At 53.9% G+C, this 25561-nt stretch overlaps 1 protein-coding gene across 1 annotated transcript in view; it reads right to left on the bottom strand.

Annotated features, from left to right (window-relative positions):
- The window catches only part of Iffo2 (intermediate filament family orphan 2), a 42681-nt gene extending 18673 nt beyond the window's left edge, over window positions 1-24008 (bottom strand). Inside the window, exon 1 of the mRNA XM_059255305.1 lies at window positions 23121-24008. Coding sequence (XP_059111288.1) covers window positions 23121-23770 — 650 coding nt within the window. The 5' untranslated portion in view covers window positions 23771-24008. The remainder of the gene's footprint in view (window positions 1-23120) is intronic.
- Window positions 24009-25561: the final 1553 nt, after the last annotated feature.

Here is a 25561-nt window from a genome sequence, read left to right as displayed (position 1 = left end):
CATCCATCTGTGCCTGTCCTGGCCTTCTGGATACCACTCCACCTTCCCATCTCTACCGTCTGGATCCTGAGAAAGGGATGCTGCCACACAGACATGCCCACTAGGGCTGCCCAGCTGTACTCTGCCGCCCAGAAGGAAACACAAATTAAATGTCAGCTGATTGTCTCCACGGAGGAGGTATTAATTTAATGTGAACACTTAACCCAGGCAGCCGATCCCATTACAGGCGGGCGGTAATAGCTGGAGTGGGCCGTAGCCCAGACAACAGGCTGGTGATGGGCTGGGTTTTAAGGAACCCTCCACACCCAGCACAGCCCTCCACTAGACACATAGGCCTATTCACAGCCTGAACCATCCCACAAGGCTGCTGGGGAGAGGGTAGGCAAAGTTACAAGCCACAGAGAGGCTCTCTGTGCAGGGGAGGGTACAGAGCTAGGAGTCAGGAGATCCTTGAGTTCTGGCTGTGGCTAATCCGCTGCATAATCTGAGCAAGTCTCATCTCGACCCCGGGCCTCGGCCCACTTATCTGTAACAGCATCATCAAGAATCCGGGAATGCAGCTCAGTTGGCAGAGTGCTTACCTAGCACTCATGAGAACCTTGGTTTTTTCCTCTCGCACCACATAAACCAGGTATGGCAGTGCACTCCAGGGTGGAGGCAGGAAGAGCATAAGTTCAAAGTCAGCCTTGACTACATAAGGAATGCAAAGCTGGTCTAGGCTACATGAGACACTGTCAAAGAGGAGGGGGAGTCTCTCTGGACATTGCATCCACAGTGCTCTTTGCATACTCTGGCCATGGCCCTAGGTGACAGGCAGTACCATCCTGGATAGTGCCCAGCTCAGATGCCTGTCCTCAAAGGGTGCCCCTAAGCCTCCTCTGCCTAGTTGCAAGCAAGGGACAGGGTGGTAGCGTGCACAGGCTCATTCCTGTGTCTCATTCTTCCACAACATTTCCTATTCCACTTGCTACAAGCTGCTAGGGTCTTTTGGTTTTTTATTTGTTTGTTCCTGTCCAGGAACTTGCTTTGTAGATGAGCCTGGCCTCGAACTCACAGAGGTCCGCCTGCCTCTGCCTCCCAAGTGCTGGGATTAAAGGCGTGCGCCACCACTGCCCAGTGATGCTCAGATCTTACAGAACCAAAGATTGTGGCCATTACCTGTCTGCCAGTGACCAAGAACAGCTTCCGAAGGGCAGCTGGTGGCCTCTGGACTATCTGTGCAGAGCCACTGGGTCTTGGGAAGAACAAAGACAAAGTACAACAACTGACCCCCCACTCCTTTGAACCCTGAGTGGTCAGCAATGTACAAGAAGTTCTGAGTCTGTCTGGCCTCTGCTCCATCCAGTTGTGTGGTTTTTTTTTCTTTTTTCTTTTTTTGTTTTTTTTTTTTTTTTTTGAGACAGAGTTTCTCTGTGTAGCCTTGACTGTCCCGGAACTCACTCTGTGGTCCATGCTGGCTTCACACTCAAGAAATCTGCCTGCCTCTGCCTCCCAAGTGCTAGGATAAAAGGTATGTGCCACTGCCACCACCAGCTCAGTTGTGTGATCTCAGGCAAATCTCTTACCTCTCAGCATGAGGTTAAATTGGGTTAATTCTCATCACCCACCAGAGCAAGCAGAAACAATGTCTGTGGTCCCCGGACAAACACCTACAACCACCAGTGGTTATGTAATGAACCCCAAAGTCTCAGAGTCAGCTGGGACATCAGACCTGAAGGGCAAGCCAGCAAGTATATGGAGAGAAGAGGAAGGGCCCTAGAGCCTGAGCATCCTGGATCTAATCTAACTGCTCTTGTGTGGTCTTGAGCAAGTTACCTACCAGCTCTGGACATCAGTGCTATTTGCAACTACACCACGGCATACTAAAAGCAAGGAGCCCAGAATAGGGCCATGGACATGTAGACCACTCCTCAGCCTTTGCCTCAGGACCCCCTCATGACAGTCACTCAGACTGGGAACATATTTCAGCAACACTGTAAGTGACAGGCCAGATGGCATCCAGACCATGTGGCCCCCAAGTTCCTAGCTGCATAATCATTGGCGATAGCCATGACAGTGAACTAAGTGTCACTCACCTGGGTGGGGGACCAGCTTTACACAGGGATGGGCAGCAGAGGAAAAGAAGCCAGGCACTAATGCCACCCAACGTCCCGTGGACAAACATCTGCATCTGCCTACCATGCCCACAACACACCCCAAGAATAAATGGGCTCTGCCCAGTCCTTTGAAGTCTGTCCCCACCAGAACCAACAAGGTATTTCAGAGTGTCTTCATGGCTGGGCATGGAGGCACTCACCTTTAGTCCCAGCACCCTCAAGGTAGAGGCAGGAGGATCTCTGTGAGTTCGAGGTCAGCCTGGTCTACATAGCAGCTCCAGAAAAGCAAGGAAGGGCTACATAAACAGACCCTGTCTCAAAAAAAGTAACCTCTTGGATCCTTGCTAGATCTTTGGGCAAAGTGGGCCCCAGAGGGGCATGGCCATCTGCCCCTGTGCCAAGCTGAGGTTCTGTTGTCCAGTGGCCTTGTCTGTACCTGGGACCCATTAGTAAAAAAATCAAAAACACAACAACAACAAAAACACTTAGAGGTGGCAGCTACAGGATGCTCACAATCCCACAATCTTGAGTAGCATGCTAAGCTGTCAATGCAGGGCAGCCAATGCGAAGTGGCCAATGCTGGGCAGCCAGTGCTGGGAGGCTAGTGCTGGAGAGTGGTCAGTGCTGGGTGGCTAATGCTGGGTGGCCAATGACGGGCAGCCAGTGCTGGGTGGTCAATGCTGGGTGGCTAATGCTGGGTGGCCAATGATGGGCAGCCAGTGCTGGGTGGTCAATGCTGGGTGGCTAATGCTGGGTGGCCAATGCTGGGCAGCCAGTGCTGGGTGGTCAATGCTGGGTGGCTAATGCTGGGTGGCCAATGATGGGCAGCCAGTGCTGGGTGGTCAATGCTGGGTGGCCAATGCTGGGCAGCCAATGCTTAAAATGCATAAGTGAGTCTTTTACTACCTCACGCCATCCCCAACACCTCTGTGCCAGGCATCACAACCCCCACGTTACAGACAAGAACACTGAGGCTCAGACCAAAGCACTGGCCGAAGTTAAGCCCGGGCCATGCAACTCCTCAGCCTCAGTGATAAGACTGGTGTTCCGAGCTCTACAAAAACGCTACCCTCGTGCCCTAGCACACTGCTCAAAAAATCTTCAGGGCCACGGTGCCGGGGTGGATACCCAGGTGTGCATACAGAGTCAAGATCACCGACTTGGACAGGGCTCTTCAGCCGTGTTCTTTGCTCATGAACTCACTTCTCAGGGCCCAGATCCTTTCTGAATCAATACCTCAGTCAACTGCCATCTCTACTGTTTTAACAGCAGGGGACAGTGAGAGAACAGAACTCGGGCCTTCAAGGTGGACAGAACAGGATTCAGACCTCGATATTCCAGGTCACCTGGTTCCTGGGCTAATGACTTCCTCTTCCCAGGTCTCCCTGGAGAGGGATTAAGGTTCTCATGGGGCCTGGGTTGCTTCTCTCAAGACGTTGTTACAGAAGGATGAGCCTGGTTCCTCCCTGCTCCCTGGCCTCCTGCCTTTCCAGGCAATCATTCAACACACACCCCCTCCCTGATGCCATCCACCATGACAGAACACAGCCGGCGTCATGCTCTTCCAGCTTCCAGTCTCCAAAACTGCAGGCTAAGCCAAACTCTTTAAGTTACCTGGTCTCGGGTGTTTTGTATTAACAGTGGAAAACAGACTGATACGCTCTTCCTCTGAATCCTTTTACTTTTGAATGATGTCACATATATTTAGTTAGAACCACTTAATTTTAAGAAAACAAAACCACCTGTTCATTTCCCCCCCACTGATTGAAACTGCAGGAGTGTTTTACAATGAGTGGACAAGGGGGGCGAAAATTGGGGCCAAACAAAAAAATAGTTCAACAGCCCCCCCCCCCCCCAAGTCCTCCTTCCTGAAAGTGTCTGCTAACAGGCCCCACATCTTCACCAGCTCATCTGACCAGATCGGCTGGTGGGTGAGGCACCATGCACTAAGGGTCCTCCAATGCCATTCCGGTGTCCTAGGGATCAAGGTCACGCTGCATAGAACATGTCTGTACACTCACATTCACACGCTGGCCCCATTAGCTCCGTAGTGGTTGCTACGGCTGAGGGCAGACTCAGAAAAGGCCTTGGTAACCCCCCAAAGTGCTGCGTGTGACAAGGCTACTTGCTTGTGGGTCACAGCAGCTGAGTAAGGTCACTTGGCGTTGTACTCCACACCACAGGCTCCTGGCTGCCCAGGGCTCTGAGAAAAAGCGAGATCCCAATCCTGTCCCCAGCTCCTGTTGTCCCATCACCCCGACGCCACTCACCTCTGATTTTTACATATGTGTTGGTTCCTGTCTAGAAGGTTCCACACATACACACCCCTTTGTTATTTCTTTCTCTTTTTATCAAATACCAACTCGGGACTCAGCTTATACACCACCTCCTCTAGGAAACCTCCTCTGCCTCCTATAGGGGTCAAGGTCAAGCCCCCTACTTGACATGGTTTTGAGTCACTGGGATCAGAGGATTTCTGTTACCTGCATGTCTCAGATAACTCAGCATTTACACTATCAGGTTTATCTAAAGGTCACAGTTGCAACTCAGTGTCCAGCCCAGGGCCTAGCACACAGCAGTCACGTAAGTGTTCACCAGAGAAAAAGGGCCTATGAGTTGTCGCCTTCAGGCCTGTTCCTGAGAGGTCCAGTCCATGGCTCTGATTCCCTGTGGCCTTAGGCATGGCTTCCCATCAGTTGCTCCAATCTCCACAGTCCAGGACAGCTCCACCACTCTCTCCTGTCCACCTTGAAGGCCCGAGCCTAGCCAGCTCTGGAAATGCTGGGGCCACAGCTGTCTATCTGCAGGACACTGACTCCAGGAGCCTGGGTCTGGCCAAGCCCTCAATGACTTCCCCTCCATGCCCCTAGTGTCAGAAGCCAGCAGAGGATCTGAGCACCATGCCTCTGGATACCCAGGCCCAGAAGCAGGAGGTTCCAGGGGCCTGTGTCCAGCAGGGTGAGGGCCCCACCCAGGAATATGTTTACAGCCTTGAGAAAAGCGACTCCCAAGGCTATTCTGGAAAGCTAATGTGCACCTTGGGTCTCGCCACTGTTTATTGCCAGTGGCTGAGTAGCAACAGGTGAATGTGGGGCAGTGTGGGGCAGAAGCTCGGGGGAGCCATGTCACTGCCTCAGACCCCGAGTTTATCATCATCCGAGGCTCGCACCAGGCTCTGCAGCTTGAGTCAGGTCACCTGCCCAGGCCTCAGTCTCCTGATCTGTAAAGTGGGAGAGCCCCCACCTGGATTAAATGAGAACGGCCAAGCACAAAGTGACTCTCCAGGAGGGTCAGAGAAAAGCCTGGAATACAGGACACCGTGGGGTCTGAAGGGACACGGAGTGTCCGAAGGGACACAGAGTGTCCGGGCCATTCTTCAGGGGGAACTCAGAGGCGGGGAGGACATGCCAGGCCAAGTGTGCTTCAGGCCATGCCGCTGACAAGGGAAAGACATTTCTGAGCCTTCTCCGTGAAGACAGAAGAGTGAGAGGGACCCGCCAATTACCCATGGGGTTGATGCAACCGCAGAGGGATTGCAGCAGGGCGTGCCTGCGTGCGTCTTCCCGCCCTCACCTTAACTGGCTGGGAAGGCAGGCTCCAGGCTGTGTTGGGACGGGTAATTAGACTGGGTTAGCCCAAACAGGGAGAGGGGCTGAGTGACTCAACACCCATCAACCTCAACCTGGGAGACTTGTTTCTTAGTAGCAAATGGGGGTTGCCATGGCAACCCTGGCACTCAGTCGGGTGAACCTGGGGAAGGCAGAGGTAGATAATGGGCACCCCACCCTAATACACACAGGGTCGCTGCCACCTTTCTATGAGACCCGGGTCTCCCTGCCGCAGTCAGTTCCCTGAGAACGGAGGGTATGGATTAGAGAGAAGAGTCCCAGAGAACCTTCTGCGACATCATGGTCCCTGGGACAGTATCTTTTTGGAGTCTCCCATGTCCTTATCTGCATCTGGCTGGTGGGGAAACTGAGGCTTACAGGGTCACATAATCACACTGGTTCACATCATGACTTGTGAGCATGCACGAGGCCCTGGTGGCTCACTGAGGCCTCACGGGTGCTTTATGAGGCAGAATGACCACTGTGTTTACTCTAAAGACAGAAGATGATGGCCAGGAAGTGGAGTAACTGCCAAGGTCACAGAGCTGGGGAGTGGAGGAGCCAGGACTGGACTCCCAAGGGCTCCGACGCACATGCCCGCGACTGGCAGACTTCCCTGTTTCTGTGCCAGCACTAAGGCTGGATCTGAACCCGGGTCGCTCTGATCCCAAAGCCTGGACCAGTTTTCTTGGGCCAGGTGATTTACCAAAAGGGAGAAGGATGAGGAGTGTGTGCCTCAGTTTCCCCAAGATCAGAAACCAGCATCAGGTTACTCACTAACTAAAATTTTGAATACAGAGTGCTAAGGGCTCCACTCTGGACTGCCAGGCCCCGGGTGGCCCTGTGTGGCTCCTATCACAGCATAGAGAGTCCTCCATGTGCTGTCCAGGGCAAGTCAGCAAGGCCACCAACCCCACCGTGCAGCACCAACAGCTCCCCTTCTCACCCAGTTTGCATGTGTGTGTGTGCATGCACATATGTATGTGTGTATATGAGCATGTATGTGTGTGTATGTGGAAGCCATAAGTCACTCGTTAGATGATGGCCACCTCTTTTTCTCTTCTTTGTCTTTATCTTTGGAGACAGCCTCACTCACTAAATCCAGAGGAGGCCATTTAGGGTAGGCTGGCTGGCCAGCAAGCCCCAAGGATCCCCTTGTCTCCTCCTGCCTAGCTCTGGGATTACAAGCACATGACCCCCTGTTCGGTGTTTTTATGTGGGTTCCAGGGCTTGAACTCACGTCCCTATACTTGCAAGGCAAGTACTTGATTGACTGAGCTATCTCCACTCGAGACTTGCTCTGAGACCGGGTCCTCCAGCTTCGTGACCCCCAGCTTAGACTCAGCCAAACGTCCAAAGGGAGAAGTTCCAATACAGAAAAACAAGGATTCTACGTTGTGGCAGGGATGAGACCGTGCGTGTCTGTCCCCTACCTCTACCCCAAATGCTTTGACATCAGACAAACCAGCAAGGCTGACCCAACTCAGTCAACCTCCAGCCAGTGAGCTAGCAAAAGTGAATTCATTTCTCTGAGCTTCCGTCTCCTTATCTGTAAAATGGGGTAACAACATTGGCTTGTGAGGCTGTGGCCAGGGACAGCTGATGGCTTTTGGGAGAACTGTCACAGCGTCTGGGTAGGTACCAGAGCGCAATGAGCCATGCCTCCCCTGGGACTCTTGTTCTCATAGTTCCTGCTCCCTGATGCGGGGACACTGTCTGGTACCCTGGGTTCCAGTTACCAGGCACACAGTAGGCCCTCAAGTGATGCTCACTAGGTAAATAAGCTTCTGAACAGGAGCCTAGCATGGATGCGTGCCCCGCCTTGCCTACACTGACTCATTGTGTGACCGGGGCTTGTCCCTACAACTCTCCCAGCCCATCTTTACAGGAAGCCCAGACTCTGTCACTTTGAAGACACCATACAGCAGCTAACCCAGGCATCAGGGAGAGTGGCCAGAGGCCAGCCTGCTGCTATGAGTCCTTCCCAAGTGGCCTGAACTCATAGGAACAGACAGTGAGGAGTCGACTTGCCGTAGATTCACAAAGGCAGCAGACAGGTCTTCCTGGTGACTTTGCCTTGGGACAGATGGGACACAGTATGGCATCTGTCGGCCAGATGGCCTAGCTGGCCTGAGGGGCCAGGACACCAGCTGGGAACTTAGGCCTGGAAGGCAGAACTGCTTAACCTCTTCCTGCCCAGCCACAGGATACATACCCTGACCTTAGTCACCAGTAAACTCTCGGACTTTCTGGCCACCCATCTAGGGTGAGAATCTGAGGGGTCTCCCTGGGGCCCAGTGAGGGTCTAGGGTGGAACCTCGAGCCTCTTGACACACAGGAGGTGACAGTAGCCCTGGAGCATCAGGGGTCTGTGGAGGTGCCTGTGGAGCTACAAGGCACTGGCTTTTTCCTTTCTGGGATACCAGTCCAGAACAGCCCACCCCAAACCCACAGCCGCCACCCTCAGGCTGGGAATCCTGGCCTCTGTCCAAAAAGAAACACGGCCACTGGTGAATGCAGGCACCCAACTCTGCTGTGAACAGCCATAGCCAAGTGGCACAGCCTCTCTGGGCCTCAGTTTCCATGCCAAGAAGGGTGGGCCTGGGCCAGACAGACATGCCAGTTCTATCTCAGAGTGATGCCTGAGTCCAGAGGAAGGAGTATGCCTCCCTCTCAAGACCCAGCAGGATCCTGAAGCCCAGGCAGGGCCTCCTGCAGAGCATGCTCTAACTGGTGTCTGAGTCAAGGCAGGGCCCTCAGGACAGCAGCAAAGGATACAGGAGGGAAGAGGGAGGATGAGACGGGGATGAGCTGCCTCGAGTACCACAGGCAGTGATGCTCAAACCACCAAACAAAAGGAATGAAGCATCGGGACTGTGTCCAGAGATCAGAAAGCACTTCCCAGTGGAAAAGGCTGCTGGAAGGCATCAGTAAAGCAGGCAGTCCATCCAGTTCTGAGTGTGAACTTTGAGCAGGATTTTCAGTGTTTCTAGCCTCCAGGTAAAAGGATCAAATGACCTCTGGACCCCCAAACTGCTCCAGCAAGGAAAAGATGGCCCTCAGGAGCGCCGCTAACTGGATGTTCAGGTTGAGGAAGGCATCTTGGAGCTGGTTAGCTAATCTGGGCTCCAGCCCAGGGCTGTATTCTGGTGTCTCTAGATGTGTCTCAAAACGGAGGCCAAACATCAAAGGACCGGAGGGAAAGGGGGCAAGTTAAGGCAGCTGCCAGCTAAGGGTGACAGCTGCCTGTCACCCCAGCAGAAAGGGAGACACAGGGCTGGACTGAATGCTGGCTCTGCTGTGAACTTACTGGGCAAGCTGGATAGTCACTGACCCCTCGCTGGGAAAAAGGGGAGAGGCGGACTCAATAACCTTCAAGGTTTCTTCTTGCTTTGATTTGACAGACACTGGAAAGGCCCCCAGTCCACACAGAGTTGTCCTCAAAGCTCAAGCCAAAGAACAAACACAGGAATCCAGAGGGGCACGGGGGAGAGAGGAAGGGAGGAAGGATGGGTGGATGGAAGATAGACGGATGGATGGATGGGTGATGGATAGGTCAGTGGATGGATGATGGATGGATGGATGGACAGACAGATGATGGATAGATGGGTAGGTGGATGGACAGATGGGTGGGTGGATGGATGATGGATGGATAGGTGAGTAGATAGATAGATGAATAGTGGATGGTTGGATAGATAGATGGATGAACAGATGGATGAATGGACAGAAAGAAGGAAAGATGGGTGGATGTATGAATACTGAAAAAGAGGAGCAGAGATCCTAGGTGTCCCCTGGAATGACTACTTACACCTACCCACAAGGCCCCCTGGAATCATTTCCAGTAACTACAGATCTCCCGGTAACCAATCCGCTTCTTTAACATGTACATACGTGTGGGTACACCCCCACACACAGACCAACACATGCCACACATATTCCAATTCAGAATCTCAAAAAGGGAAATCAGCTCTTGTGCCTGCTGAAAGCTGAGTTCTGCCTGCACTGTTCTTCCCCTGGGGTCCCCGACTATTTAAACACAGTGCCAAAGTTGGAGGTGAGATGTGGCTTGATGGGAGATGAACCTTAGGTAATCCTTGAAGCTAATGATACTCAAGCCCACACGCCCACTGCCAGCTAAGACAAGTACTCAGTTGTTTTATTTCCAAGACCTAGTTTTTCCATCTGTGCAATGGGTCAGAGCCCAGCTACCTCCTAGGAGCATGAGGGTGGTGAAGAGAGTGCATCTGAAGGGGCGCATGGCCGCCTGCTCCTGGGAAGCGACAAAATGGAGGGATGGATCTGAGGACAGGCAGGCCTCTGAGGGCTCCTGGGCGCAGCCCTGCTTCTCCTCCACCTGGCCTCCCACCTGGAGTGAGATTCCTGGGCTCAGTTCACCCAGAGCTACAAAGCAGCCTTTGTCTGGGAAGAAACTCTAAACCACAGCCCTGACGTCAGCGCTGGAAAACAACACCGAGCCAGTCTTCAATGTCACCCCTTTGCCAAGGCCTGGGAAAGGCCTTCCTAAGGTCCCAGGAGGCCACCTGCCTGTCCCCCAGGGGCCCAGATGGAACTCTGTAATCAGACTCCTGCCTCTCAATCCCAGGGAGAGGGCAAGGAACGTGAGCCCATTTCTCAGCCTGGTAGAGTGAGCTGAGAATGGAGAGTCAGTCCTCTGGGTAAACAGTTTGCTTCCCCTCACAGCCAGCCCTCAGGCCAACAGGGCTGCTTTCACAGCCACACATTGTAAGATCCCTGGGGAGGCAGGGACAGAGACACTCGCCCATTCCTGCCACCTGGTAGCCATGGCCTGTGCCCTGAATGCCAAGCCATGCCCTCTCTCCTGGTCACCCTGTGGACAGAGTACTAGAGAGGAGAGAGGACATGACCTCCTCTTCGAGGGCCATGCTAAGGAGAGGAAATATCAGAACACAAAAGGCTAGTCTGCCTTAGGAGCAGGAGGAAGTAGACCACTCACACTGTGTAGGGCTGGGGAGGGCCAAGGACAGTCTTGCTAAGGGCCAGCATTGCTCAGCATGTAGCACACACCATGCCCCCGAACCCTGCCACAACCTAAGTCTAAGGAGTCACTCCCAATTCCCCAGACAGAAAGAAAAGAGGCTGCCAGGGTGGGGGGCAGTGAGGTGAACCCCTCACTTAAGTCAGGGCTCCCACTCTGCATGAAAGGCTAACTTACAGGCCAACGGTGACCCCAAAGAAGACAGACTAGAGCAGTGTCTCTAAGTCCCCACAGTTTAATCGTGCCTTAAGGCTCAGGAAGGAACCACCTGCCAGTTGGAAGACCTTGAACTTGGCGCTAGGTGAATGTGGCCTCTGCCAGTCACCGCCTGCAGAACTCAGACCTCCACCGCCCTGGTCAGGTTAAGTCATGGTGTATTGTCTTTAAAGACAGGTGTAGCCCCACTGCCCAAGAACAGCAAGATGCTCAGAGCAAGAGTCTACAATGACTAAAGCATCTCCCATGAGGCACGCACCCCCAGGCAGAAAGAGGGGGGTCTCTGAAGACATGGTTTTGCAGGGTCAGAAAGTTCAACCTACTTCCCAAGTTACAATTCTGGTGCCTACCTTAGAGGAAAGCGGGGAGGAGGCCCAGCACTCAGGCCCGGGGCCCTGTTGGTCTCTCTACCCCACTTCATTCAAGAGGAAACAGAGGCACAGAAACAATGCCACTATGCATGTGGAGGGTAGAACAGGATGGGGGACCAGTCCGTACTCCAAGACCCCAAAGTGAGGCTGAGTCTGGTTCAAGGTTATAAGCAGATGAGCCCTGCGGGTGACCTCCAATCTGTTCTGCAGGTTGAGAGATCAAGTCCCACCAGCAGTACCATCAACCTAGACATTTGCTCAGAGGCCCAGGGAGGCAACTCCACCCCTCCTCATACCAGCTGCTGGGTATTTTCCAAACTCCACCTTCAAGCCTTACATTAGCTGCCCCCAGGGGGGTCTTAACTCAAAGAGCTGTGGCGAAGCCCAGGTCCAGCCCTTCCCTGTCTGAAGGGTAGCTACTCAAGGTAGCTGTTCCACGGGGACACTAGTGGGGCAAAGAGAAGACACTGAGAGACAACTCTCTGGTCTTTCTTAAAAGACAGCAGGCACCCCTACCCACTAGGGACGCATGCAGCTCAGTTGGCAGAGTACTTGCCCAACATGCATGCGGCCCTGGGTTCGATGCCCAGCACCATATAAACCAGGTGTGATGGTGTATGCCTATGATCTCAGGACCTGAGAGGTGTCAGCAGAGGATCAGAAATTCAAGGTCGGTCATTGTCAGCTACATAGACTTGGACAGCACCAACTTACAAAAAAGACCCCAACTTACAGAAAGAAAGAAAGAAAGAAAGAAAGAAAGAAAGAAAGAAAGAAAGAAAGAAAGAAAGAAAGAAAGAAAGAAAGACAAAAAAACAGAGGACAGCAGGCACCCGTCTGGGGATAGCAGGAAAAGGATTTTGCTGGAAGGAAGAGGTGAGTAGCCAGACCATGAAGAGTCTGGAGCCGTGTGGACTATGGGAATAGACACAAGCAGCATGAGATGTAAAGTGGTCCCTACTCCCATTGCGTATGAGCTTAGGTCCCGAGGCCAGCAATGACCTCTAAGATCTGGCGGTCATGTCCTCTACCCTACCACTATATAACACCGCAGCCCATTGCACAAGGTCCCTGAGGGAGGGGGGTTGACCTTGAGGGCGCAGAGTATACACAGAGGCTCTGGACACATGCTTGAGCGGCACATGTGCGCACACATGCACACACACACACACACACACACACACACACACACACACACTCCTTCTCAAAGCCTCAGCAGCAAGAGCTGCCCCCTCAGGCCTGGCATCCGGTTGAGGAGTACAGAACAAAAGCTCCATCCTTACTCAGTGATGCCTCAAACGGGGGCAGGAACACAGACCATGAAGAACGGAAAACCAGAACCGGAACTGGAAAGAGCAGGCAAGAAGATGAGAACAGGGACTTGGAAGCCAAAAGCACGGAAGACTGAGAGGGACTAAAACCAAGAAAAGCTTTGAAGACTAGACCAAGGAGCGGACCCAGCTTGTGGCCTTGGCCTCAGTCTCCCTTCCAGGCCTCAGCCCATGCTGCTCTCCTTGGTTAAGAGAGCTCTCCTCTGCAGTTTCTCACCCTGCACCAACTTACAAAAAGAGACCCCAACTTACAAAAAGAAAGAAAAAAAGAAAGAAAGAAAGAAAGAAAGGAAGGAAGGAAGGAAGGAAGGAAGGAAGGAAGGAAGGAAGGAAGGAAGGAAGGAAGAAAGACAAAAGAACAGAGGACAGCATGTAACCCAAGTGCTGCCTCCTCCAGGGAACCTTCCTTGACTGGCCCTACACAGTGCTGGGGTGATTCCTGGGATCCTGGGCCTGGTAGCACCCCAGGACTTCACCAGTGCCTAAGTCAGAGTTCCAGGACTTCGTGACTTTGCAAAACTTCCACTTTGTCCTGACTGTGACAGGATGGCCTTTGGCCCAGTATCCCAGTGGGCCAGGGCAGAAAGGGAGTTCCCAGTAGTCCCTGGGAAGCTGTGTTGTCCCTGCTCAGAGAGACGCCTGAATGCCAGGGGATTTTACAAGGTCCACTTAGACCAGTAGATCTTCCTTCTCCCCCAAGACAGCCAATAGGTGGCAGGGAGCCAAGAACTGCCTTGAATAAACGGAATAATAAAAATGACCAGCTAAGAGGGCGGAAGGCAATGTGTCCACTGCAGGAGCCTCTTCCCACCAAGTGACAGATGGGCAGGGCAGGGACTGGGCAAACCTGCACATCTCAAGTCAGAGCACACACAGTAAGCGCACAGACACATCTCTCTGGTGGTTCAGTCCTGCCAGTCAGAGCCACTCAGAGGGGCAATGCACGCTGCCACTCTGGGCCCACCAAGGTCATTTCTCCGGCCTCAGCCTCGATTGAAGATCCAGAGCATCTGTGACGGCCCGAGGGCTTGAGTGCCATCATCTCATGGCTCCTTGTTCAGTCCACCCCGTGTTTGTGACCAGCCATATATCCCGGGTAAAGAAAAGGAGAATGAGTGGCAAAGACTCTACCAAGGTCCCACGACTGATGAGCAGTGCAAGCATGGGCAGGCTCTCATTCCCCAGATGGGTTCTGTGCACGCTCCACTCCAAGCGGCCTCCTTCAGCAGCTTTGCAAGGCCAAGAGGGAGGAGCCATGTGTCATGGAGCCTGGGGTATCCCCGGAGCCTGGGGTATCCCCGGCAGCGGCACTGGAAGTCAGAGGAGGCCCTGTGTGGGATCCGGCACTTTCACAAGGAACCCCCTCAGCATCACTACAGCTCTCCACATAGCCTCCTGAGGTCAGATTGCTCACCCATTTCACAGGAGGGAAAGCTGAGGCTTGGAACAGGAGAGCTCTTTGCTGTGGGCTCCCTTCTCTGAGTACAGTGTAGGATAAAGGTTGGATCTAGGGGGATTAAATCTCACCTAGTCCAGTTCCCTCAAAGGCTCAGTTTCAGCACCTCTAAAATGGGCTGAGGACAGTACCCACCTCCCAGGGTTGGAATGAGGTTCTGTGAATTGGATGTGTGTGACCCTCTCTGAATGGGGCCTGGTAATGGGTGAATGCTACATAAATACTTGTTTATGAAATTAACTAAGAAATATTGATCGGGTTCCTATGCATGGGCATTGTTTGACAGGCACTTGGCACATGGCAATGTCATATGACTCCACCACGCGCCAAGACACATGTCTACCCCAGACTCCGAGCTCCAGAAGCAGAGGCTGTCTGTTCCCTGGTTCTCAGGTGAAGCATGTGACATGTGCTCAGTGGTGGCCATGAGGACGACAGAACACTGATGTCTTAGACAATCACATTCACCGGGCTCACGGTGCCCGGCAAGAGACAAGAGAAGACGGTGACCACTTCTTGATGCCCAGGCAAAGTTCACAGTGCTGACCAGAAGCAAAAAAGTTAGGGGGTCCCCAGCTCCCATGCTGTCCCCAAAATGTTCCCTGCTCCTTCATGCTTGCTGTGAACAGACAAGACTTTCAAGTCATTGTCCTAGGGACACCTTGGAACTAGGGACAACAGGAGTATTCACTGAGAGCCTGGGGTGCACAGTCAGCCTGACTTCAATGTGCACTGAGGGGCTGGATGGCCTGTAGGGTGGCTCAGAGTCTCAGCTGCCTGCCGCTGCCAGTGACTAATTTGCTACCTAAGAAATCACTGCTGCAAAGTGACAGCAGGAAGTCTTTGCAGCCCAGACTCCGCCTTCTGTGCAGCCACCTGCCAAGGTAATATTGTGACAGGCACTGGAGAAGACCTTGCTCCCGGGCCAATCCTGCCTCCTCACCTGGGACAACCTTTGTCAGCTTCCAGGGGGTATGGACTAAGTTCACAGCAGGGCAGAAGCTCAGAGCTTGGCCGGGATGAGTAGTGGGGCTCCTGGGCAACCTGGGGGAGGTTCTTGCACCTAGGCAAGTCATCTGACCAGCCCCTCTTCCTTTTGAGACAGTTCCACCATGAATCCCAGGCTGGCCACGAACTCACTAATGAACTGTGTAGCCCAAACTGGCCTCAAACTGTCGGCAATGCTCCTGTCTCAGCCTCCCAAGAGCTGATAGCGAGACAGACTGAGGTGGAAGGGACAGAATGGACCTCATCAAATCCAGACCCTCCAGGAAAGTCACAAGGAGAGCACAGTGCTCATGGGCATGGGCAAACCCCCCTCTCCCATTCCCAGGTGGGCAAGGTGAAGCTCTCACCACCCCTAGGCAGGTCTGTGCAAGGATTTGACTCTACAGGGCTCAGGCAGCCCACACCACCAGCTAGGGGGCTCAGCCAGGCTACAACCCTCCAGAGGACCAGGTGCTTTGCTGGCTTTATGCTGGGTGACAGCTCCTCTTGTACCAGGGACTGTGAGCAACCACATTCTGTCCTGGTAGCAAGCACCGGTCCCTTGACCTGAATGGGAGGGTGCTCCCCTGACATGATTACCATTGCTCACTAGCCAGCCTCCCATCTGGCTCCAGACCTTCCTTCTCTGAACCTCCCAGCATGGTGTACCCAGAAGTGTGCACAACTCCTAAACTCCTTCCCAGTTCCCAAGTAGGCACTCAGTGCTCCGCCTCTGCCTGCAGAGCCAGCCCAGCTCCCATACCACCCTGCAAACTCTTCCCACATAGATCTTTGCCTCATATACATAACCTCCTATAGCCATGTAAGCCCACTGGCTCCTCCTACATCCTGGGCACAGAGCTTAGCTTCCCTGATTGATCAAGCTGATTGATTCTGGTTTTTTGAAACAAGCTTACATTGTAGTCCTGGCTGTTCTGGAACCTACTATGTAGCCCAGGCTGGTCTCAGATGCATGGAGATCTTTCTGCCTCAGCCTCCCTAGGACTGGGGTGACAGATGTGTGGCACTACGATGGGCAACCTTCCCATTCTAATGATGGGGAAACTGAGATCGGAAGAGGTTCAGCGTCTAGCCCAGGCTCACACAGCTTTTCACTGTTGTTCTAGGCCTGGGCGTCATACCAGCTCATGGAGTTGCTGCCTTGAGACTGAAGCCGGGTCTTCTGGCTCCAGATGCTGACCCTTTGTCCCAGTATGCCAGACCCCTAGATGCCGACCGAGTCTGCGTCATCTGACCCCCCTTTCTCCTGGATGCCTAGTAGCACACAGCAGCCAGACTTGTAGTCCTCCCCGGCTGCACAAATATTTACTCAGTGTGGACTCCGGCCGGCCTGGCTGAGCTCTGTGAACACCAGAAAAAAGCTGGGAGCAGCGGAACTCAAGCGCATTGGGGAGCAGACACATCCTGGGCAATTAGGGTTCAGAGTGTGGGGGCTACAGGGTGGGAGGAACTGAGGTCTCAGGAACACTGTGGGCTCACACCTTCACTCCTGAGTGCAGAGGACAGAGGGCTGTTCTGTCTCAGGCCTCCAGCCATCTGTGACATGGAACTACACAAATGCCAACCTGGCTTCATCTCCCCGATGCCAACAAAGCCCCACCCTCCGGGATCTGATACCCAGCGGGGTTCAGATCAGTTCTGCTGGAAGCCACAGAGTCTGGTTGCAGCAAAGGACACATGCACGATTCTGCTAGATTCTGCTCTACCCTTCCGTGTCCTTCAACAGCTACGTTACAGGACACGTGTGGAGAGTCAAGCTGCAGACCCAAAGCCAGAGACCAGGTGCTTGCGTGCATGTGTGAGTGCGTTTGTGCACGGTGCATAGCGGCTGGGGGTGGGGTGGGTAGGCATGCATCCGGTGGGGCCGGCAAGAGCCTCGCCTGCATTCCTCTGGGAAGGAAAGAATCTTCAGAGTCAGCTGTCCCCAGTTTCTCTTCTTTTCTGAGACCTTCCTCCCTCCCCTCCCTCTGGCTCAAGGCTCTGAGAGTCCTTCTCAAATCTGTCCCCAGGGAGATGCCTAGCTGGCCAAGAGACTCGGTAACCCGGTTCTCCAGTGAACTGAGGTCCTAGAAGTGGGTGTGGGGGTGTGGGTGTGGATTCCTTTAAGACAAAGGGCTAGTGGGGGTATGGGGAGTTCCGGAGGCACAAATCACTACTGAGAATGGCCAGACTGCCCTTCGGCAGGACAAAGAGGCGGCCCAGTTTCCCTCCACCCCCAGCACCATCTCTGGCGCCTTCCACGGGACACAGAGAGAAGCAATGTATCCTGAAATGGATTTGTTGGGCAGCCCAGGGCTGTACACAGAAGGCGCCATAAATTAAGGGAACAGACTTTGTGAGCTCCAGTGAAGGACATCCTCAGAGCTTCCCAAGCCATGGAGGCTTTCACAGAACTCAGTTACTCCTTCCCAGCATTCCTCTGTACAGAGCAGCAAGCTCAGAGAGGCCTAGAGACCTGCCCATGGTCATACAGAATGGCAGAGTCAGGATTCGAACCCTTTCCCACCGTCCTAGGCCTCATTCGGAAATCAAAATTAAAAACCTCTATTGTTGGGAGCTTCAGAAATTAAAAAGGTGTCAGTGGCCTGGGGACAATCTTCTGAGGCAGTCCTTGGGGCTTGGGGCATTCAGGGGCCAGCACCCACCTGCTGGAGGGCCTCCCTGGGGCATGCTGGGAAAGGCAGGGACACTCCAGCTGCCCACTTCACATCCCTTTTTGGAACCCTCCATTCCAGCTCTAACAGCCCAGCCGCTTCTGTTTCAGTCAGAAATAGCTGTGTCAAAAGTCCCTCCATCCTAGGAAGGAGCTTTTTAAACAGATTCTGAAAAAGCCACATGAGAAGGTGACAAGAAAGCCTTTGAGAAGCCCCTGCTGGAGGCAGATGTGGGCACCACATCAGAGTTAGGCTGAGAGTAAGTGACACTTAGAAGAGCTGCCCAAAGCCACCTGTGGATGGCAAGCCTCCCCAGGCCTCAGTTTCCCCACCTCTGAAATGAAAATACACAGCTGAACTGGTGGTTTCATTTTCTTTTGTCAATATCAAGCCTGTCTCCACACAGATTATCCTTTAGAATCACGGAAAAGGAGCCTGTGGTTGGATGTGTCAAATTCCAGGGGCTCAGCCTCCCACTGTCCCCAGAACCACCCATGAGGTACCTTACTATGGGCTCCAGGGATCTGAAGAGCCCACTTGAAATCCACCAAGACAAAAGACAACACAGGTCCCTCAGACCCTCCAACAGCCCTCCACTCTCCCCAGACACCAAGGACAAAGCGAGCCAGGAGCACATAGACCCTGCCTGTCCACAGCATCAAGGGGAGAAAGCTAGTCACCCTTTAATCAACCGGGCCTACCGGGCTACAGGGGCTTTGGACCTGGGACAGTAGAGAGTCACCCCGCCCCGCAGGCAGCTGGCTGTCTCTGCCAATAATTGTGACTTCCTGGAACAGCCACGACAACTTCCCTGATGCAGCCAGTGGGACCTACACAAAACTTCTTGACAGTCACAAAGTAACGCAGCCTCCTCCTGTAAACAAGAGGAGGAACCATGGAAACATGCCATGGTATGGACCCTGGTCTTCCGAAGCAGAGACAGGAAACAGAATGCCCAGAACATAGGAGGCACAATAAACACAAAGTCTCTGAAAAGACCAAAAGATCAGCCATGACACAGACCCAGGGACCACCCAAGGGAGTCGGGGTCTCTTGGAGGCCAGTTCAGAAAACGCATGCATTTAAAGTTCAGATAATTTGCCAGGATTCTCCCCGGGGAAAGCCCCCAACTCGCAAACTCAGAACAAGAGATCTTGGTGGCACAGGGTGGTGACAGAAAGAAGTGTTTGTTTTGGTTTCCAGATCAACGCTTCACAACTTTGCCCTCTATACAGTCTCGGTGACCACATTTCCTACGTGGTAAAGAGCAGGTTGGGCTGAAGGGAAACCAGAGAAGAGCAGGGTGGGGGAGTGGGGGTGGGGGTAGGGGGGTGAGGAGGGGGCCAGGGCCAGAAGCTGTGCTCTGGGTTAGTACTGCTGATGGTACACCACATCACACAGCACTCAGGTGACTTAAAGCTTGGAACACAAGACTGTGTAAGGTGAAGGGACAGAGAACAGGGTCTACCCCTCTGTGCATGTGATTTAGCAATGATGAGGGATACTCTACAGATATACGCAAGTACAACATGAAGAACTCCTAAAACACCATCTATATGAAAGAAGCCAGATTCGGAAGACTACACATCGTGGGATCTCGCTTCTAAGTCATCCAGAAAAAAAGCACATAGGCGGAGACACCAGGCAGGTTGGTGACTGCTCCAGAGGGGAGCTGATTGCAAATAGACAGGAAGGAATTTGGGGAGGGGGTGGGTTTCAAATGTTCTAAAACTAGACCCTGGAGATGGATACACTGCTTTAAATTTTTTTCTTTTCTTTTCTCTCCCCCCGCTGCCCCCCGAGACAGGGTTTCTCTTTGTAGTTTTGGTGCCTGTCCTGGATCTCGCTCTGTAGACCAGGCTGGCCTCGAACTCACAGAGATCCACCTGGCTCTGCCTCCCGAATGCTTGGATTAAAGGCGTGCACCACTGCTGCCCGGCCGCTCTAAATTTTCTTAAAAAAAAAAAAAAAAATCATCGCTGTACTTAAATTGGGTGGCTTCAAGATGGACCGATTCTACCTCAGCCAACCAGGAAACTACAGGTGCAGATGGACAGAAAGCAGTCATGAGAAGGAACCACAAAGACCTGTACCTTTAAAAAAAAAAATGGCTATACTTCCAGCTTACCATTTAGTGACTAGAGCAGGAGCCTCTGAGGTCCTCCGGATTTGTGCCAGAGAACACTGGAGGTCTTCCCCTCTCCAGCCAGGACCTCTCTGGTGCTCAACACTGGGTTTCCACACTAGACACCCCAGGATGCTATGATGCCTTTGGCAGTCTACAGACCAGACAGGCAAACACCGTGGTCTCATCTCCTAGACTGTGATCTTTTAATAGTCAAAGTACCAGAGGTAGGCTGGCAGCTCAGATACATTCACTTATTGCAACCCATTTTCCCCTGCACTCTGGGCAAGTGATCTGTCATGGGGTTTCAACCCCAGTACAGATGCAGATTCATATACTGACAAGCTTAGGCATCCCCTCTCAGATCACGTAGCCCAGAGGTTTTGGGTTGTTTTTTGTTTTGGCTTTTGATTTTTCGAGGCAGAGTTTCTCTGTGTAGCCTTGGCTGTCCTGGAACTCTCTCTGTAGAACAGGCTGGCCTCAAACTCACAGAGATCCATCTGCCTCTGCCTCCCAAGTGCTGGGACTAAATTCTAGGTTCAGATGGGGCTATTAGCAGAAAATCAGAAGTATCTTGTCACACTTGGGTAAGCCGTTACTACCAGAAACTGTGTAAGCAGCCTGCTTAGTCAGCTAGGGATATTATCCAAAGAAAGAGGCTTTAACTTGAAGCCAACTATTAAAAAGTGAGCATGATGGGCTGGAGAGATAGCTCAGTGGTTAGGAGCACTGGCTGCTCTTCCAGAGGACCTGGGTTCAGTTCCCAGCACCCACATGGCAGCTCACAACCGCCTGTAACTCCACTTCCAGGGAATTACTCCTCTTTTCACCGGCACTAGACATGCACAGGTAAGACACTCATCCACATAATTACTAAATAAATAAATAAATCTATCTTAGAAAAAATTTGCATGCTGGTGGAATCAGGTATATTGACATCAACGTAAAGCAAGAGCACTTGGGTTTTTTGAGACAGGGTTTCTCTGTGTAGCTTTGGAACCTGTCCTGGAACTCGCTCTGTGGACCAGGCTGGCCTCGAATTCACAGAGATCCACCTGCCTCTGCCTTCCAAGTGCTAGGATTAAAGGCGTGCACCACCACCGCCCGGCTAGATGTATTTGGGTTTTTAACACAGTTATTTATGTGTATCTGTGTGTGTGTGGAGGTCAGAGAACAACTTGCAGGAGTAGGCTCTCTCCATTCACCATGTGGGTCCCAGGGATTGAACTATGGTTGTCAGGCTTGGCAGCAAGCACCTTTACCTGCTGGGCCATCTCACAGGCCCTTGCTGTATTTTTATTAACTACCCAAGGAGCTTTCCCCAAAGCATCACCGAGGAAGCCCAGGGCTTCAAGGAGCACAGCTGTTGGCCAAACACATTGCTTGACAGGTAGGGAAACTGAGGCCTGAGCAAGGCAGAATATTCACTTTGGAAAACTCCAAAGCTTTGAATCAACTTCGGAGAAGACAGGTCTTTCCAATTCATCTGACAATGAAGAAAAGAAAGGAAGGTGTACATGAGCCTCCCAGAAAGGCGGGAAGAGAGATACCTACACCCCACCTGTCTCAGCAGGGCTGGCTCATTCCAGGACAGTGCCAGAAGCTGACATCACACCCCACACCCTGGGTGCAACCTGAACAGCTCACTGCTCAATGCCAACCCATCTCTTTCTAAGCCTGGGCACAGTCTTTCCGTCACCTTAGCAGCCGGGGCCAAAAAGCACACACACAATTAAACAAATACAGCGCAAGCCTGTGTCATGACTACACTGCCCAGGGTGGCAGACAGGAGGGCCAGCCCAACCCTCCTCCTCCAGTTTCACCATCGAAGGCAACCGTCTCTTTCCCTAGACCGCCCTGATGGGGATGACCACCAAGGGCAGAGGGTGCCCCCACTATGAACGGCACAGGACACTCCCAAGGCCAGAGAGAAAAGCATCCCCCAGCAAGCCAGGCCCTGCATGTGCAACAGGGACTCCAGGCATGTCTACACCCTGCTTATCACAGGTAATGACATCTACTTGATTATTTTACACCTTCCAACAGGAGCTTCATCCCACTCTACCCTGGAGCACTGGCCGGAGTTTTCTATTTCCATTTCCCTGAGGAGTGCACAGGCTTCCAAGTACCTGACAATCTCCCTCCTCTGCAGGTGATGGGAGCTAGCCCCGGACTTCTTCCCAGTCAGTAGACCTCAGCAGCAGGTAAGAAAGGAGACCCAGGCCCAGCTTCCAGGGAGACTGTAGGAACGGAAGGAATGGCCCCACTCCCTTAAGAGTCAGGGAAGCAGAGTTACACACGCCTGAGACAGGAGCCTAAGACCAGAGGGCCCCTTCCCCATGCAGACCTGAGAACTACACACACAGACCCTCTTTCTCTCTCTCTCCCTCCCTGTGTCAGAAAGCTGAGCAGACAGTATTGTTAGCCAGGCTGCAGGCAGAAAGCAGTGCCAGTATTGCAGCCAGGGAATCTGGACTTCAGGGAGCACACTGACCATCTTGCAGGCAGTCTGCCCCTGACCTCCAGCTGGACCCATGATCTGGATCCACCCAATAGTCTAACCCATGGGCCTCTCTCCCATGGGGGACCTCAATAATCCTTGAGACTTGGAAGAATGTGAAGAAAAGGATGAATTTTCTTAAAGGCTGGTGGCTGGTTCTGATTGTGCAGCCCAGGGATCTGGGCCTTACAGACCTGGAACAAAACAGCCAACCCTGGGGCCTTGGGGACAGACAGATCCATCCATCTTCTCACATGAGCTCATTAAATTCAAGGACAAAAAAAAAAAATGACAATGTGCTAGTTGAGAGTTTTTCTTTACACCTGCTATGGGAAGAAAATCTACCACCAGCGTCTCTGGGTAAATACCTAGCCTGGGAGACACACCAGCCAGGACTCCCATCAATGGATCAAATCTTGACTTTCACCACGGATTAGCCAAGGCGCCTTGGGCAAGTCACTTAGCACCTCTTCACCTCAGTTTCCTCATCTGCAATATGGGGACAAGACTGCCTCACACCGCATTGTCATGTGGACAGAATGAGATCACCACAAGTCCGCTGGTTATTACGTCCCTGGGAAACAATGTGCCTGGCTCCGAGGGTCGGCGCCCAGGTATCCTGCGCAGGGCCCTGCGCTCGTGGATTCAGATGACCGAATCCTCCCTGCAGCCCGTAGCCCACCTGCCAGGCCCTGCTGCCCGTCCCAGGAGCGGCGGAGGAGGGGCGCATCCACTCACCTCCGTTTGTACTCGTCACGCTCGCGCTTCACCTTGGCCAGCACGTTGTAGAGTGCGCGGATCTCTGGCGTGATGGTGTCAATCTGCACACCCACGCCGTCCGGGTGTACCCACGAGACGCCGGGGCCCTGCACTGTCTCCACGCCGCCGCCGCCAGTGCGCCGCACCTGCGTGTAGCTCCATATGGTCCCGGGCAGGCGACCGTAGTGCTGTGGGTGCGAGCCGCCGCCGGGGGGCAGGCCGCCCAGGGCCACCGCGTTGGCGTTGACGCCGGTGGCCGCGCCGAGGGCCTGCCCGCCGCCCGCAGCCGGCGGCCGCAGCAGTTCGGGCCCGGTCTGCACGGCCTGCTCGCGGGAGAAGGTCTTGTAGCGCAGCCGCCGCTCGCGCTCGCTCTGCTGCTGCTCCAGCTGCTTCTCCAGGAGCCGGTTGCGCCGCTCCAGCTCGTGCACTTTGGCCAAGAAGCAGCGGAAGCGCACGTTGAGCCCCTTGAGGAGGTGGATGTTGGAGCCCAGATCGTCCCGCAGTGCCGCCGTTACAGGCGAGGGCCCCGGCCCGGCCCCACCACCACCGCCACCGCCTGCGCAGCCGCCGCCCCCCGGCGGGCAGCCGAAAGCCAAGGCCATCTCCCCGAACAGCAGCGAGTTGACCATGCGCCGGCTGCGCGGCTCAGGGCCCCGGGCCCGTGGCTCCAGATGGGGCTCCAGCTCCGGGCCGGGTTCCCGGCGTGGCCGGGCCAGGGCGGGCGCGGGCTCCAGCGCGGCCGGGGTGGTGCCAGGTACACGCCAGATGCAGCTCCGCAGCGCCGGAAGAGAGAGCGGGACGAGCCGGAGGTCGCTGTGACTGCGTGGGGCTGGCGAGGGGCTCGGTGCCTGCGCCGCGACTGTCAGAGCTGCTGTGGACCGGCCGCAGTAGCGGCGCGCAGAGGACTCTCGGCCGGCGCTGCCCCCTCTGCGACGGGCCCCGCCCTCTGCAGGCACAGACCACGCCCCCGGGGCCCGCCCTCTGCAGACACAGACCACACCCCCCGCCTGGCAGTCCTCTGCAGGCAAAGGCCACGCCCCTCCCTGACCCGCCCTCTATAGGCGAAGGCTCTGCCCCCTTGCCTGGACCGCCCTCTGCGGGCATAGACCACGCCCCCTCCACCCAATGCAGCGATTTCACCCGCTGAGACTCGGCTCCCAGGCCCTGCAGCCCCGGCCACGCCCACAACCCCTTGAACTCCGCCCACCCACAAGCTGCGCCACTTGTCTGCGAGGCGCCAGGCGACTGCTGCAGCTTAGGCTCCGCCCAGCAATGGCCCGGAAAGCCCTCGCCTGCGTGCGGCGCTGCAGGCCTAGCGGGATTCAGGTAAATCTAATGCAGCGGGGAGCGCGGCAGAGCCGGGAGCAGCAGCCTCTTAAAGAAGCGGGCGATCTGGATCCGCTCACTTGCCCTCCGAAGGAGCCCTCTCCCACCAAGTCTGCCAAGGGGCTTGACTTCCCGCCCGCCCTCCCTCCGCGCCCCAAATTTCCCTGCCCCAGATTCTCACGCCTGCGAATGACTGTGGCCTGCAAAGGTCTGGCGACCATAGCGTGCATGCCAACTCCAGCCTCCAGCGGCCTAGGTCACCCTCCCGTCCCCCATTAGGCAGATCCAGGGTTCCTCACCCGCCTCTACCCGCAGGCTTCGAGCCCGCTGGTCCACAGGCAAACCGAGATTCAGGGACGCCAGGTAAGACGGGAGAGAACAACCGATGACCCTCCCAGCATGTTCTCACAGGCTGCGATGATGTAGCAGAGCCCACAGCTGGGGGGTCTATTCGTCCGTCTATTCTCCCAACTGCCTTGCTGCGATGTGGAGAAGCAAGTATTTAGAGGATGTACTTATCCATCCATCCATCTGTTCATTCATTCATTCATTCATTCATTCATTCATTCATCCAGATGTCTTCACATCTACCACCCTAAAGTCAGTGTCTCCTGCAATTTCCAAGCGTCTCCTGCACCCACCGCAAGCATTAGCATACAGCTTAAGTATTATCTTCACTTTATAGAGAAGGTCACTGAGACCTGAGCAGTCACCACCATCTCAAGCATGCTCTAACCAGCCTTCCAAGCTGCTGGCCTTTGGTCCTCACCACAAACTTCATAAAGGAGGGACCCCACCCTTGAATGCCTGTGGCTTACACCGCCAGCTCTTAACCAGATATGTGGTATGTTCTAGATTTGTCCAACCACATCTTTTTTTTCTTTTCGCTGCCCTGCTGTCTTGTTACTAACTTGTGTATTTGTCTTATCTGTTTGTGTAAGCTTGTGGGTAGGTACCCTGTCTTCCGGGGACAATGCCTTGGTGTTCTTTGTGACAGAAGACAGTAGCTTGTCCTAGGGTGGTGCTGTGCCTCTGATGTTACTGCTGTGTTTCAGGGTTAGTCATGTTGCCTTCCCTCACTCCCAGCTCCTTGC

This window comes from Peromyscus eremicus, chromosome 2 (genome assembly GCF_949786415.1).
Source record: "Peromyscus eremicus chromosome 2, PerEre_H2_v1, whole genome shotgun sequence".
NCBI lineage: Eukaryota > Metazoa > Chordata > Mammalia > Rodentia > Cricetidae > Peromyscus > Peromyscus eremicus.
The sequence above is the reverse complement of the archived record's forward strand: the minus strand, read 5'-3'. Positions and strand labels throughout refer to the sequence as shown.